At 36.8% G+C, this 13,732-nt stretch overlaps 1 protein-coding gene across 1 annotated transcript in view; it reads right to left on the bottom strand.

Annotated features, from left to right (window-relative positions):
- MYO5C (myosin VC) overlaps positions 1–13,732 on the bottom strand; it is a 34,969-nt gene that overhangs the window by 6,566 nt on the left and 14,671 nt on the right. Inside the window, exons 17-34 of the mRNA XM_068410958.1 lie at positions 12,644–12,730; positions 12,440–12,551; positions 11,279–11,490; positions 10,425–10,590; positions 9,877–10,023; positions 9,134–9,298; positions 8,812–8,905; positions 8,164–8,227; positions 6,767–6,947; positions 6,082–6,175; positions 5,187–5,250; positions 5,021–5,101; positions 4,460–4,640; positions 2,241–2,345; position 1,860; positions 1,397–1,448; positions 1,015–1,180; positions 660–757 (exon numbers count right to left, since the gene is read on the bottom strand). Of these exons, the coding sequence (XP_068267059.1) occupies positions 660–757; positions 1,015–1,180; positions 1,397–1,448; position 1,860; positions 2,241–2,345; positions 4,460–4,640; positions 5,021–5,101; positions 5,187–5,250; positions 6,082–6,175; positions 6,767–6,947; positions 8,164–8,227; positions 8,812–8,905; positions 9,134–9,298; positions 9,877–10,023; positions 10,425–10,590; positions 11,279–11,490; positions 12,440–12,551; positions 12,644–12,730 (2,070 nt within the window). The remainder of the gene's footprint in view (positions 1–659; positions 758–1,014; positions 1,181–1,396; positions 1,449–1,859; positions 1,861–2,240; positions 2,346–4,459; positions 4,641–5,020; positions 5,102–5,186; positions 5,251–6,081; positions 6,176–6,766; positions 6,948–8,163; positions 8,228–8,811; positions 8,906–9,133; positions 9,299–9,876; positions 10,024–10,424; positions 10,591–11,278; positions 11,491–12,439; positions 12,552–12,643; positions 12,731–13,732) is intronic.

Here is a 13,732-nt window from a genome sequence, read left to right as displayed (position 1 = left end):
CACGTTAGAACAAACTGTTGGACAACAGCAGTTTTCTCTGTAAGAAACAGAACATGGGCCCTGTTCACAATAACGTTCTTAGCTTATGGTTCCAAGCATTCTGAGTTAAATAACATTTATATTAGTGATGTGATTAGTTTCACTGGGTTCAGTGGAATTACTTGCACTAGTAAGGCAAATAAACAGCAACAATACTGCTCTACAGTAGTCACCTCTGCAATGTTTTGAAGTCTATTCTGTAGTGAAGAATTACTTGCTATATAAGAGCTTTGTACAAACTAATTTCAAATCAGGAACCATCTGCCATTTGAAGGTAATGGGAGGAACCACTCATCTGATGCCAAACTGCCATTCTGTTGGCTCAGAGACAGTTTGTGTGAGGGTATGTATTAACTTTTGTTGGCAGAACCTGATGCGCCTGGCTTAATCTTTTATCGTACAGTCTAGGTCCCATATGTACTCATTATTTAGCTGGAAAAAAAAATACAGGAAAGGGCTTTTACATAATTTCTGTTGATGGTTCCCTGGCACTTTTTTCCTCAGGTTTTAAAATGTTTAACCCCACCCCAAACTCTACCTTTTTCTTTTTTTAAAACATTCTTTCTTTCAAAGACACACTGCACATCCAAATCTGTATTTAAAAAAAAAAATCAAGTAACAATATCTTACTTTTTTCAATAGTCTTGGTAAGAGTTTTGATCTGATCCTCCAACTTTTTTATTATTCTATCTTTCATGTCTAGTTTTTCTTCAAGATCCTGTAATAATCAAAGACAGCGAGTTCAGACCAACCACAATTAAAAAATGTCTCCTACTGCTGCACGTTATTGCCGTAATTAAAGAGCACTGTGATATGCTTTTACTTATATTTGGTGGAAGAAACATGAAACCTTCATATCCTTTTTCTCCCCCAATGAACTGAGAAAACATCCCGCCCCTACCACGAAACCATGATTTCTTTCTTTTTATCCTGCATTTCAGGTACAGTTTCTTAATAACAGTTTTGTTTCCTCACCATGTTTTCCACAGTAAGCCGAGTTGTTTCTTGCTTTATCTTGCTTTTTAATTCATCCTGGATTTCCTCTTGCATCAAACCATTGCTCAGCCCCTCAATTTCTTGGGTTGTGACTTTCAGTCTCTCTTTGTCTTTTATGTCTACTTCATTCTGTGCCTCATTTTTTCTAAGAATAGATAGATAGGAAGCTTTGTCTCTTATTCTTTCGTTAAAGCATAGTCATATCATACCTGTCCATTACTTATTAACTGTAGGCAAGGCTATAAGGCAAATCTTACATTGGATGTAGTACTTTGAAGAGTTTAAGTGAGTTTGTTACCCCAGCTTATGGTGACTACATTTCTTACTTAAAAAAAAAAGAAATATATATATATATATTTACCGTTTTTTTGTTCTATCCCCTTCTAGCTCATAATGCAGCCGATTAGACATCTCTTTCATTTTTTCAGTAATAATTAGCAACAAAACCCAAAACAAAAGAAAAACAACAAAATCACATTCACTTACTGTTCTCTCCTAGTATTCAGTAAATCTCTTCTCACACTCATAATTTTGTTTCATCTAATGAAATTGAATGACATGCCAGAGAATGTATCGGAGAAATATCTGACTACTCCACACCACCCAGAAGATTATATGGGATGGGGAATTTTGACACTACTAATTTCTTGCAGTTGGCAGTAAAACTACTTGCAAATTTTAAATCAATTGCCTAGGAAGACACCAGAGTTAGAGAGACTCAGAAACCTCAGCTAAGTATGCTTTCCTAAATTGAGAAGAACTTTCAAACAAGCAAATTCAGCAAGAACTTTTCCCTCTGTCTCCCACACTGAATTTTTCAACACCCTCTGAAGTCCACCTCATAGAGTACAGCCTTAAGCTCCAAAACACTTTTCCTTTTTATGATTGTTTCCAGAGGGCATACTCCATTACACATATTCTTAGCAGAGCCCCACTGAATACACTTGCAGACATCCAAATCATAGAACTGAATGACCTAAAAAAGGTTAAGAAAAAATACACATACTTGCATATATTTTATTCTTTAATAACAGAGATATAAACTATACAACACGTTTTTTCATCATGTTTCTTACATTTTACTAGCAGGAAAGTAAGTAATAAAGCAATGAAGTTACCATGTTATATCGCTTCAGCTTTTAAAAATTCAAGTATAGAGAATTCATCATGATCATCTTAAACAAATATAAGTCTAGGGACCATACTGGTACTTTACCGTTCAACTTTACAGTCTGTTCTTGAAGACGGTTTTCAAGATCTAATTTTTGATTTTCAAGTTCAGAAACTTGTTGTTTAAGATCTGGGATCACCTTTTAGAGAAAAAGGAGATTTGTGTATTTCAGCACCTTTCTTCTTTTCAAATGTCTGCAGTAGTTCCTATGACACTGGAAGACCTTCAACTGCAAATAGTCAGAGACTGGGGAGACATGTGAGGAAGTACTACCTGCTTGCCTGACTTGTTTAACTTTTCTGGAGGTATCTGCTGCTGGCCACTCTTAAAAATGAAATAGTGAGCTAACTAAATGTTCGGACTGGCCCAGTACTGCCATTCTTCTGTTCTAATTTAAAGGACACGATACTGTGACTTTAATTTCCCTAGCTCAATTAACATTGAAAAAAAACTCAATATGTTATAAAATCATTTTTTAAAAATAACATTGTAAGTAACTTTTTGTTATATTTTCAATTTTAGTAACTTTGTTTTGAAAATATTTCTTTAGTTATTGTTCACTCAGCAGAAAAATAATATGGTAGATACTATTTTGTGGAATAATAGCACTTCCTTGTGTTAGATAGGTTTTACACAGTACTAATAATTAGACTCTTAAGCCTTGCCTGCAATTTGTTAGCAACTTGATATGCTTAGCTGCCCTCTGGTGGGGAGAGCCTCAAGACGGCGCAGATCTGTAACCGCCATAAATCCCACAGGCATCTGGTTTTCACTATCAAATCATAGAACCTGTCAACCTGAGAGACAGAAATAGCTTTAAAGAGGCTTCTGAGAAAAAGATGCTAATTTCTGTCCTCTGACTACAGAGAAAGAATGAAGTAACTAAATTCTGAATTTGAATGCCTCAGTACAATGAAAATTGAAGCTGGTTGCTGTGGGTTGACCCCAGCTGGACAGCAGCCAAGCACCCAGAGATGCTCACTCCTTCCCTACCCTCACTCCACGCCCCAGCAGAACAGGGAAGCGAATAGGAAGAGCGGAAGTGAGAAAACATCTAGGTCAAGATAAAGCCAAACACCTCCTTTCTTCTTCCTCTACTTCAGTTTTTATAGCTGAGCATGACATTATACGGTACGGGATACCCTTCCAGTCAGCTCACGTTGGCTGTCCGGGCTGTGTGCCCTCCCAACTTCTTGCCCACCCCCAGCTTAACTTGTTGAGGTAGGGCAGAGTAGGAAAAAACAAAAGGTCTTGACACTGTGCAAGCTCTGTTCAGCAACAGCCAAAACACTGTCATTTTATCAACACTGTTTTAGCCACAAATCCAAAACACAGCATCATACAGAGTGCTACAAAGTTAAGCCCATCCCAGACACACCCAGTACACTGTTATAATATTGACCCATAGAAAGTTACAGTATCACAAAAATGCTTTTAATGAAGTCTGAAATACCAGAAGTGTTCCATCAGAAAAATATATGGCCTGACCATAAAATAGCTATTTTTTTTAATTATCAGACAAGAAGTTTAAATTAGGTAGGTATTTAAAAAAGGTATGGTGAGCTAACTTTCTGGTCACTGCTAAACCTCTGATTCATTTTTTAGTTAAAATTCTGTGTAAATTAAAAACCTGAATAAATACTTGTTTCTTCATGACTTTCAGTATAAAGCTGCATATATGTAGAAATTATTACACCCCTCAAAAGTTCCTCGCATTGTTGAGAAACTGCAAAAAGCACAACCAAAATATTTGTATGAGCTCAGCAATGGACACCCTGGCAACATTTTGAAGTTCAAAACATCGTTTATAAAAATCTCAATATTCAGTCACATAAGCATACAAGGGTTCAAATGCATTCTGAAGACTCTCAGCGTCTCCCTAGCTAACAACAGCAGAAGCCAAAGCCTGTGTGTGCACTACGCACCAAGTCAGATTTGTAAAATGGTTGCCATTCTATGATTAGAATCAAATCTCAATTTGGGTTTATGCAAAAGAAAAGGGAAAAAACCTCTGTGAGGCTGCCCAATAAGCTGCACACTCAGACAATAAATTTGTCTGTCTCCTAATACACTACGCCAGCATGCAGGGGAAGAGCCTGTATGGATGTGCAATCTTAGATGGCCGTATCTGTTCCAGCCTTGAGATTTCAAGGACATGACCACAAGATTTTGAGGGCTTTGTGCCACAAACACATTTGGACTGTACTACTAAGTAACAAAAACATACTTTGCTTTACTACACCTTGTCCTTACCAGGTTTTCTGAAGTTAGCCTGCTAACTTCAAGTCGAATACCATCATTTATGTCATTTTCCTCTCGAAATAATTTTTGTAGATGATTAATATCTTGGCTAAGATGTTCAACTTTAAAGTTCAAACCTTCAATCTCCTTTTCATATATCTCTTTCTGAGACTGGAAGTGACTTTCCAATACTCTGTTAAAAAAATGGAGAAAGAACATGGCAGATATGGTATGACCTTGATGCAATGGGTCAAGTTTAATACAAAGTGAAAACAAAGTACTGTGGTTAACACGCAGACATTCCATTACCTCACCTGTGCATTAAGGGAGTTGAAAGTTATTCCTGATATCTCAGAGGAAACACACTTCCCCGACTAACAAATACACACATCTCACTGACTTACTAAAAGTTTATTAAACTGATTTTAAGCTGCTCAGCCAGTCATGTAATGTTTGTTCATTTCTTAAACAGATGTTCAGTATTGCACTGTCAAATTAGTTACCCACTGATCTTTCTGTTTATTTTCTAGATCACAGCTTGGAGTTATGAAAACACTTAAGAACTGAACTAACCTTGTAGCTTTTTTCAAGCCCTCATAAGCAAACCACAGTTCTCCATCCTCATTTAAGTGTTCCAAATCCTCTGTAGAGAGTCTAGAATACAAGGCAGTATCATTAGTGTGCAGGTGACAAAATGCATTTCTTAAGCTTTTTTAAAGAGATCTTAGAACAAAATTACCTGCTTCTTACATCTTCAAAATCATAACTTTCAAGAAGCTGTTTTGTAACTTCTGACATCTTTTCTGGGAAAAAACAAAGTTTATTACATGAATAATTTTCTCCACACATTTCAAATTAAGTTAGATTATCAAAATCAAAGCAACCTCCTCCTAAATCTACAAGGTTCTTTCCTAGTACTCAGTAAATATATCAGATTTACTACAAGAATACAATGAGGGACTTGGTTCTACTTCTGGACATGTAAGGTGCATGAGATAGGTATACCACCAATACTGTTTTTTTCTAAACACATCAAGCTTTCAGTGCAAAATTACATCTTTCTGTTCTGAATCTGGACAACTGCTAGAATTGTATAGATCATTTGTCATCTAGTGCTAGGTTACTACATTAAATGCTGCAGATACAGGCTTGCTCTTCTATGCCATTGTTAGCATTGCACAAACCGCACAACAGTAGTGCTTCTTATTAAGTACCTTTTCCCAAAGAGAACCCAACTCAGCACATTATTTAAGTGTATTTGACATTTATTGGAACCTAAGGCTAAAGACAGGATGAATGAAAGCTAGATAATGTATTGTTTCTGTATTCTTGGGTCCCTACAAGCTATTTGTTAAATTCTAAGTGAAGTTTAAATTATTAGTATTGATTTTTAAACACAAAGGAGAAATGTTTGAAATCAGAGCTGTTTCAAAGGGGTATCCCAGATCTCTGTATTCAGTGATCACTTTGTAAAACTCACCTGTTGGGTTTTTCCCCCCTTGCGAGTAAAGGTATGCATAGAATGAAATCACTATGGGATGGGAAAGAGAACTGTGTTTTGTCAAAGCTAACGTGGAAGAAATCAGTTCACATTGTACTTGCTAAGTTCTCTGAATTATCTAGATGTAGCTTACCCCTCAATTCTCGCTTCTGTGACTGGGCCTGCTTTTCAACATCCAATTTTTGTGTCTGCAGCAGTTCAATTTCCTTTTGCAACTCAGGTATTTTCTGAATCAGACAAAAATTATAGACTGAGACAAGCAGTGAATAACAAGGGCTGAGTATCAGTTAAATCATAAAGATAATTATAATTAAGAACAAGTTGATATGGTAAAAGGCGTGAAATGTGCTTAAAGCACCCCGTTCTCAGGCATCAGAGCAGAACAGTAAAGTGATGTAGTGAAAACATATGTGTTTTATGTCATGAAACTGGCTCAGAGAAAAAATGTGACTTTACACAAAAGTGGTATTTTCAGGGTCAGTTTATAAACTACATTTATGAAAAATCCCCTGAGAAATTAATACTTTCTTGGAAAAAGGAAGAAAAAAAGATCCACACATTTAAAGGTATAAATATTCAGGCACAATTACTCTTCAAAACATGCACTTATTTCTGCGAGCGGTAACTTGCTCCTATTGTGTACTACATGAAAACGACGCAACATAGTGGTGTATCAAATATAGCTTATTGACAACAACTTTTTCTAAACATGCACTGGAGATAAAAAAAATGGTGAAGACCGTCTATAAATAAAACACCCACATTTTCTACTTGCTTTACCTAGCAAAGACTCCAAAATTAAATGTGTCATACTTTACCTGTGCTTGTTTTGTAAGTTGTCCTACTTCCATTTTCAAGCCTTCCTGAATGACAATTTCTTGCTGAATTTGATGCTGTAGCTGAGTTTTTTCTTCTTTCAGAATCTTAATTTCTCCCTTGAGCAACTCAATCTCCTTTTCATAGTCCTGCTTCTGATTTTGGAAATTTTTCTCAAGTATCCTAAACAAAACAACGAAGAGGTGGTTTTATTTTCCTACATTCATAAGTGAAAGAGTGGGCTTTGTTTTTAACTTGAAGGACATTGAAGAAAACTTAAATGAACCATAATTACTAGAAAATGCTATCCTGCATCCTCAGAATCAATCTACAAAGTGGATGATAACGGGATGAGAATGTCCCTGGATTTCACGACATCTAATTCAGATACTGGGACCGAATTCAAAGCAAAACTGAGTTTTTTCCACTTAAATGCTAATTCTCTAACTCTTCAAGAGCTAGCCTACCTGAGCAACTTTCCACTACATTTATGGCCACAATCAGCACTGAAGAAAAACATAGCAACAGAAAGCCCTGTGTCCTTCTCAGGCACACATCGGAAGAAGCCTTCCATTTTCTACAAGTCCCTGCTTGAATGAACTGGCTTCCAACATAACATAGCTAACAGGCAAAGCAGAAAAACTAGCAAAGAAATCCTCTTAGTATAGTCTGAAGTTGTTGCAGCTGAAATCAGACTGAGCTGAAACACTACACAGCTTCCAACCCTAGGGAACAGTAACTGATTGCACTCTTCACACTTCAGAGAACAGCATTTATGTGGCACCTAAGGCTCTCTGTCTTACACTGGAAAAGAGTTCCTGAGAAATAAACACTTGATCTGAGAAAAGTATGCTGCAAAGTGACATCCATTTATTGCTAAAAACCAGGATTTTTAATATTGCAATGAAATACCAAAGTGGGGGGGGTGGGGAGGTTTTCCTCTATATTTTTAACCAAATGTCCTTTACAAACACTGCCTCTCCTTCAAGCTGAATCTTTCAATTCTGTCCTTTAATATTCACTTCACAGGAATTCTGACTGGTATGGTCATGAGCTGCTCTTCCAGCCCTGACTGAATTCTGAGGGTATCTCCAAAGAAACCATTATGATCAAGGGTTGCCTTTCTATTCTCAGAAAGGCACATGAAAAGACAGGAAACTGCAAAAGCAAGAACAGTCTCAACTCTACAATATAATTTCCTGCATGTGACTGACCCACAAACAAGCATCTGCTTTTCCTCAACTGTACATGAAGTACTTCAGTCCTAGCATTAATGTCCAAGAACACTGACAGATTTATAAGCAATGTGAGCACAATACATTTACAGTAGGAGAAAGAAAGGCAGGAAAAGAAAAAAAAATGAATGCTGTTTCAAAGCAATAAAATTCAGATTCCATACATTCTCTGATTTTCTTCTTTTTGTACATCATTGAAGAGTTGCTTCGTGAGGTCATTCATTTTCTCTGTCAAAAAAAATTCCAATATTTCAAAGAACTTCATGCAACTATGTGCATTTATTAAAACAGTATAACCATAATGAGAAGTTTTGTTTTAGTAAGCAATCCTTAACATATTTTAAGGCTGAAATTACTCTCAAGTGCCAAAAATCATCACAGTAAATTTTACAAGTAATGCTATAGAATAGAAAGATTCTGAAGCACCAAAGTGTTACTCATCTAAAATATACTTGATCTCATGTGCTGCCTGTGTCCTTTGAAATCAGATTCATAAAAACAGTATAATAAAGGAACCAAGGACAAAGCGACACTTTGAAGGAATGCATGTGTATGAGACAGGAAACATAATAGGAAGAGAGCTTTTGCTATGGAAAGAACAGATTTAATTTAATTATTAAATTAAAAGCATTTGCACTACACATTCTAAGCAAGAGAAGCTTAGGACCAACTTTTAATTTGCTGTAAATTCAGCATTTGTATTGCTTTTATTAGAACAAAAGTAATTTACCTTTGCTGAAAACCTGACTTTACAACTTTCCCCCACTATAACTCCTTTATAACTTCTTTAAAACTCCTTTTAGTTATTGTACCTTTCATTTCCTCAGTTTTTTCTTGGAGCTTTATTTCTAACATCTCTTTCTGTTCTTGTAATTCTTTATTCTGATTCTCAAGTTTTAAGATTTTCTGTACACACAAAAAGTAAGCATAATATACAAATTACAAAGGAGGAAGAAATAGGTCACAGAAGGTCTTACATTTTAACATGCATATATGGACTCCCTTCCTTCCCTACCACCCCCCTCCAAAAGTGAAGTTACTTAGTAACTCTCCAATCATGCATTTGATAAATCCCGTAACTGAAAAAATTCTTTAAACTAAAATAAAAGCACCCAGATGGCAAATAAAATTTACCTGTTCACTATCCTCTTTATATTTTTTCCCTTTCTCTTCATATGTTCTCTTCTGAGCAGTTAACTTCTCAAGATCTAATTCGAGTCTCTGAATTGTATCCACATCATTCATATGAGTTGAAGCCAGACTGGTCAATCGTTCCAGCAAACCATGATTTTCTTTACTCTACAACGAGCAAGACAGATCAAAAGAAAACAGAAAAATGCACATCTAAAACTGTTTAATAGAATTTTGAAGGAAGCACCTGACCTATTTTTGCTGACCATCCCATATCAGTCATGATTATTTCAACCAAGGATTGTTTCCATCAATTAGATTAAAGCTACCATCTTAAAGATGATTTGGCTGGTATGGCTCTCAAAACTAAGCTGCAAAATAAACATAATACGGAATTCCCAAAAGTTACTAAATATGTTGCACCAGAGCAGTATCTCACACATCCTTCATCCTAATACAAGTAATCCCATCCAGAGATTGGATGGACTACTTAAGAAATGGTAAAAAAAAAAAAGTTCATTGCAGACTCTTCTCATAGTCACAACTAACCCAAAAATATAAGGAAACCCTCGATGTAGGAAGAATACTAGTGGTTTATTATAAAGGACCATATCCCTTACATATCTCCTGTCTTGTCAAGTAAAGGATGGATATTGTAATTCATGTAAGCCTCTAGTCAACTCTCCGAGTAAAACAGATATGATAAAAAAATGAGTACAAATCATAAACTGACTGGTGCCCCTCACCTGTTCTTCTATCTTTTTCTGCAGTTGCTGAACTCTGTAGGAAAGCTGCATATTCAATACAAACCGCCGAATATTCTGAAATCTGCGCCTAGCAAGCCATGCACGGGCATATTTCTGAAGGATCACAGCCTTGTGTTCTTCAAGCATCTTTAAAGTAAAATATTAACATCTGTCTGTAATTATCTATGGCTCAATCAGCATCAATTATAACATTCTGTGAATCTACATGCACTGGTAATAACAATGCTTTTCAAGGAAGTATCAAAATACTGAAATACCCAGGCTGCAGACACATTTGAACCACTGTAGTAATCACACTAAATGATCTGCACCAAGTATAAATCAGACAGAGTTCTTCAGAGCTCAGAGATTAGATCTAGCTACTGTGTATCAGTATTTTTATAGTAACAATATAAAAACAGAGTAGAAGATATGAGAACCAGACATGCAAAAGGTAAAGTATGAGGGATCATTGCCCTTGTCTTCATCTTTCTTACAGAGCAGTAGCTGTTTCCAGTTACCGAAATAAAATTTTTGATAGGCTGTACCTTCCGATATATTTTTCTTGCTAGAAATCCTCTTGTATAAGCTTGAATTGTTACAGCAGCCACATGGATGAGCTGGCAAAGTCTACGGACCAAGTAACCCCGACAGTATTTCTGAATAATTATAGCTGCCCATGTTTGCTTCAGAGTTCTTGCAGTTACAGCTTGCCTTAATTCAAAAGACAATAAAGGTTACTTAGGTCACATTAGATTTCTCATGCTCATTCCCTTGGTCAGCCAAATCACACACACAAAAAAGAAAACACTGAAAACAGACATCCACTATCTAAAACACAGCTTTTTCTTCAATCAAAGTGAAAGAGAGGGAACTATCCACAATCTTTGAAATCTGTTCCACAAGCAATTGTTCGGATGGTCTCTCCGAAAATTTCAAAGCCTACATAGAGCCATCTTCCTCTCAATCTGCTCTGTGAATGACTGGTGCAGTTTCTCTGCTGCATAATTCCTCGTAATAATTTGTACATACTAATTTGTAGACCCTTGTAAATTACTTTTCCTTTCTGCTACCTGATTTCTTCTCTGGCTCTGAAGCTAAGCAGTAAGCCAAAGCCAACAACCGTGTCACTCATCATTAGCCAAGGACTGAGCTTACAGATAGACAGGCCTCTCCAGAATCCGGCAGACAACATTTGAATCTGCTGGAGTACTTTCTTCATACCAGCTGAATAACCTGAACATTTTCAAGCCCATAATTACAATCAAGAGAAAATGGAAATACAAGCTGAATTGCTCTTTCATAAAAACTACACTTCCAAATTAGCATTGGGTGTTAGTTTGACCTTCTTTATTCCTTCAGGCATGCCCTAACAGCAAATTCATTTATCAGCCAAAAGTACCGTACAGTCCGCTGCCCCCGGAAATACTGCTGTATTATAACAGCTGCTTGTCTTATGCAAAGGAACTTCTTCCGCTGCAGCCACCCTCGAACACTCTTTTGGATCATGATGCATGCGTGTCTCAGTTTATCAGATCGCAGTTTTTCTAAGTAAGCAACCTGTCCTGCTCTGAAGAAAATTTTTGTTCTCCCAAACTGATATTGGTTACAATCCTGAAAAAGAAAACAATAGGTATATTAAGTTTTTAGCTTATTATTGTAGATCAGACACTGTCTTCCTTTTATGAATTGCCACTTCAGGCAAGCTCTTCTGAAATTACACGATCTTGCTGAATAAGAATATCCTCTCTACCTTCTTTGTTGATAAGAGTATATGAGGGGAAAATCCACTTAGCAGGAACAAACCAGAGAATTACATCCAAAAAATCACACCCTAGAGATCTCAAATTAAAGGGAGGATCTGGACTTATCATCAAGGCCTTGAAAGCAACTTCTTCACTCCCTCCTATAAGTCTGGTTCCTTGGGCTCAATGCTATCTTCTGGTGCATGTCTGGCCTTGAATCAGCAAGCTATGTGAGCAAAAACTCAGGGGAGAAGTTGCTTTCAAGCTCAGGCTCTCACCCTTGGCCCGTGTCGGAGCTATGTTGTAAGTACACCTGTGTTTGGTCTTATACATCCCTGAGTCTGAACTCAGTCCTGACATGCTGACCTGAATCACTGGCTGTACTTGGACCACCCTCGTCACTACAGACTTGTCTAAAAAACACAAGCAATATGCAAAATAGCACATTTTTAGAACAGTTCTCCAATATGCTGCATTCCACCACCAAAAGCCCTCTTGTGTGCGTAAACATCTAATACTTGACAAATGTATACCATTTACTGTTCACTGGTTTATAAATATAGATAGAATATCTTCCATTTTACAATTGAATATATTAAGCACAGAGGTTAAATCATCTGTCTACAGCCAAGTCATGACCGTGTCACAACACAAGGTTACTGACTCGCAAGTCTATGTGCAACACAATAACTCAGGAAAGATGGCCGTAATGTAAATATCTTTCCTATTTGAGGAGTGAGATACTACTCTTGGCAAAAGAGACCTTTTATTTATAATCGATGCTAGAATACATAATGGGTCAGTGCACAGAAACTAACCTGGATTAGTCGCTGCAAAACAATCTTGCAAATCTGCTTCTTATCATTTATGGAGAGTTCCTGCTGTGTCATAAGAATGCTGTAACGGCTGAAAAACTCAATGTAAGTCCACCTGAAAAAGTAAAAGTTAGCAAATGCAAATGCAATTCATTTAAGAGACACCCAAGTATTTTTTGACATATGGAGGCCCACTGCTCTCTCTACCTGGATGGGTAGCTCTGTGCACTAATCCGAATAGTTTCCAAAACACCACATGCTCGCAGTTGCTGAGCCACTCTTTTTGAATCAAACCTAAAAAAGCAGAGTTATAGTTTACATTTTTGCTGGGTTTGGCATGCTATAATAATTATAACCATTCTACTAGCTGGATTTCTATTTCTGCCTGTAGGATGCTGGGTTGCCTACTTTTTATACGGTGTCTTACTTGGGTTTTTTTAATATGTGATAGGGAGTATCTAGGTTTTCTTTTTCTGCCTCAAAACAAAAGGAAGACTATATTTATTTTTCTCTTACAAAAAGTCTTGTTTCTTTTCAATATTAACTGTGAAAGCTCATATCACCAAGTGACAATCATGCCACTCTCAGCTCAAAACATACACAGAAATAAATTCCCTCAGCAGTCCATTGGGAAATAACTCCCTCTAGGTACTCTTTAGCACACTGATTATTAATAAACCAGGATTTACTCATGAATATCTGGGTCCAAGGCATGGAAAGATCCTTTCCAATTCTGGACTAGAGCTGATATGCCCACACAGCATTACGCTCCAGTCGATCCAGTACTAGGCTAAGAGATCCCCGTGGCTGACAGATGACCATATTGTTCTTTCACAAACTTATGGTAAGCTCTTCTAGTCTAATTCAGACATGTTTTTATCTTATCCAAGCTATTTCCCCCCCCATTGCTACTACACAGAATAATAAGGTCTCGCTGCAGCAATAGTGAAACGGTGCCATTTGTAACATGTTTTGCATGGACAGATTTTCTCTGGCTTCAAGAAAATGACCAACACAATTAAAAAAAATTAATTTAGAATCAAAGTTTGCCTCTTCCCTCCTACTAAGATATAACAAAAGCTTTTATTTCATTTGTCATTATGCCACCTTCCAGCTAAAAGCCGTGTAACTGAAACTAGATTCCACATGTCTGCCCACAAACCAGACCAATAGCTGCATCGAGGTTAACTCCTACTTACAGTCAGGGGTTATCAAGCTAGACACAGGAATTATGAAAACTACCTGGCATATATGATTGTATTCTAATATTAAAATGACATAAAATTGTGGGAAAAA

This window comes from Nyctibius grandis, chromosome 11, assembly GCF_013368605.1.
Source record: "Nyctibius grandis isolate bNycGra1 chromosome 11, bNycGra1.pri, whole genome shotgun sequence".
NCBI classification, from domain to species: Eukaryota; Metazoa; Chordata; class Aves; order Nyctibiiformes; family Nyctibiidae; genus Nyctibius; species Nyctibius grandis.
This window is presented reverse-complemented; position numbering and strand designations above follow the sequence as displayed.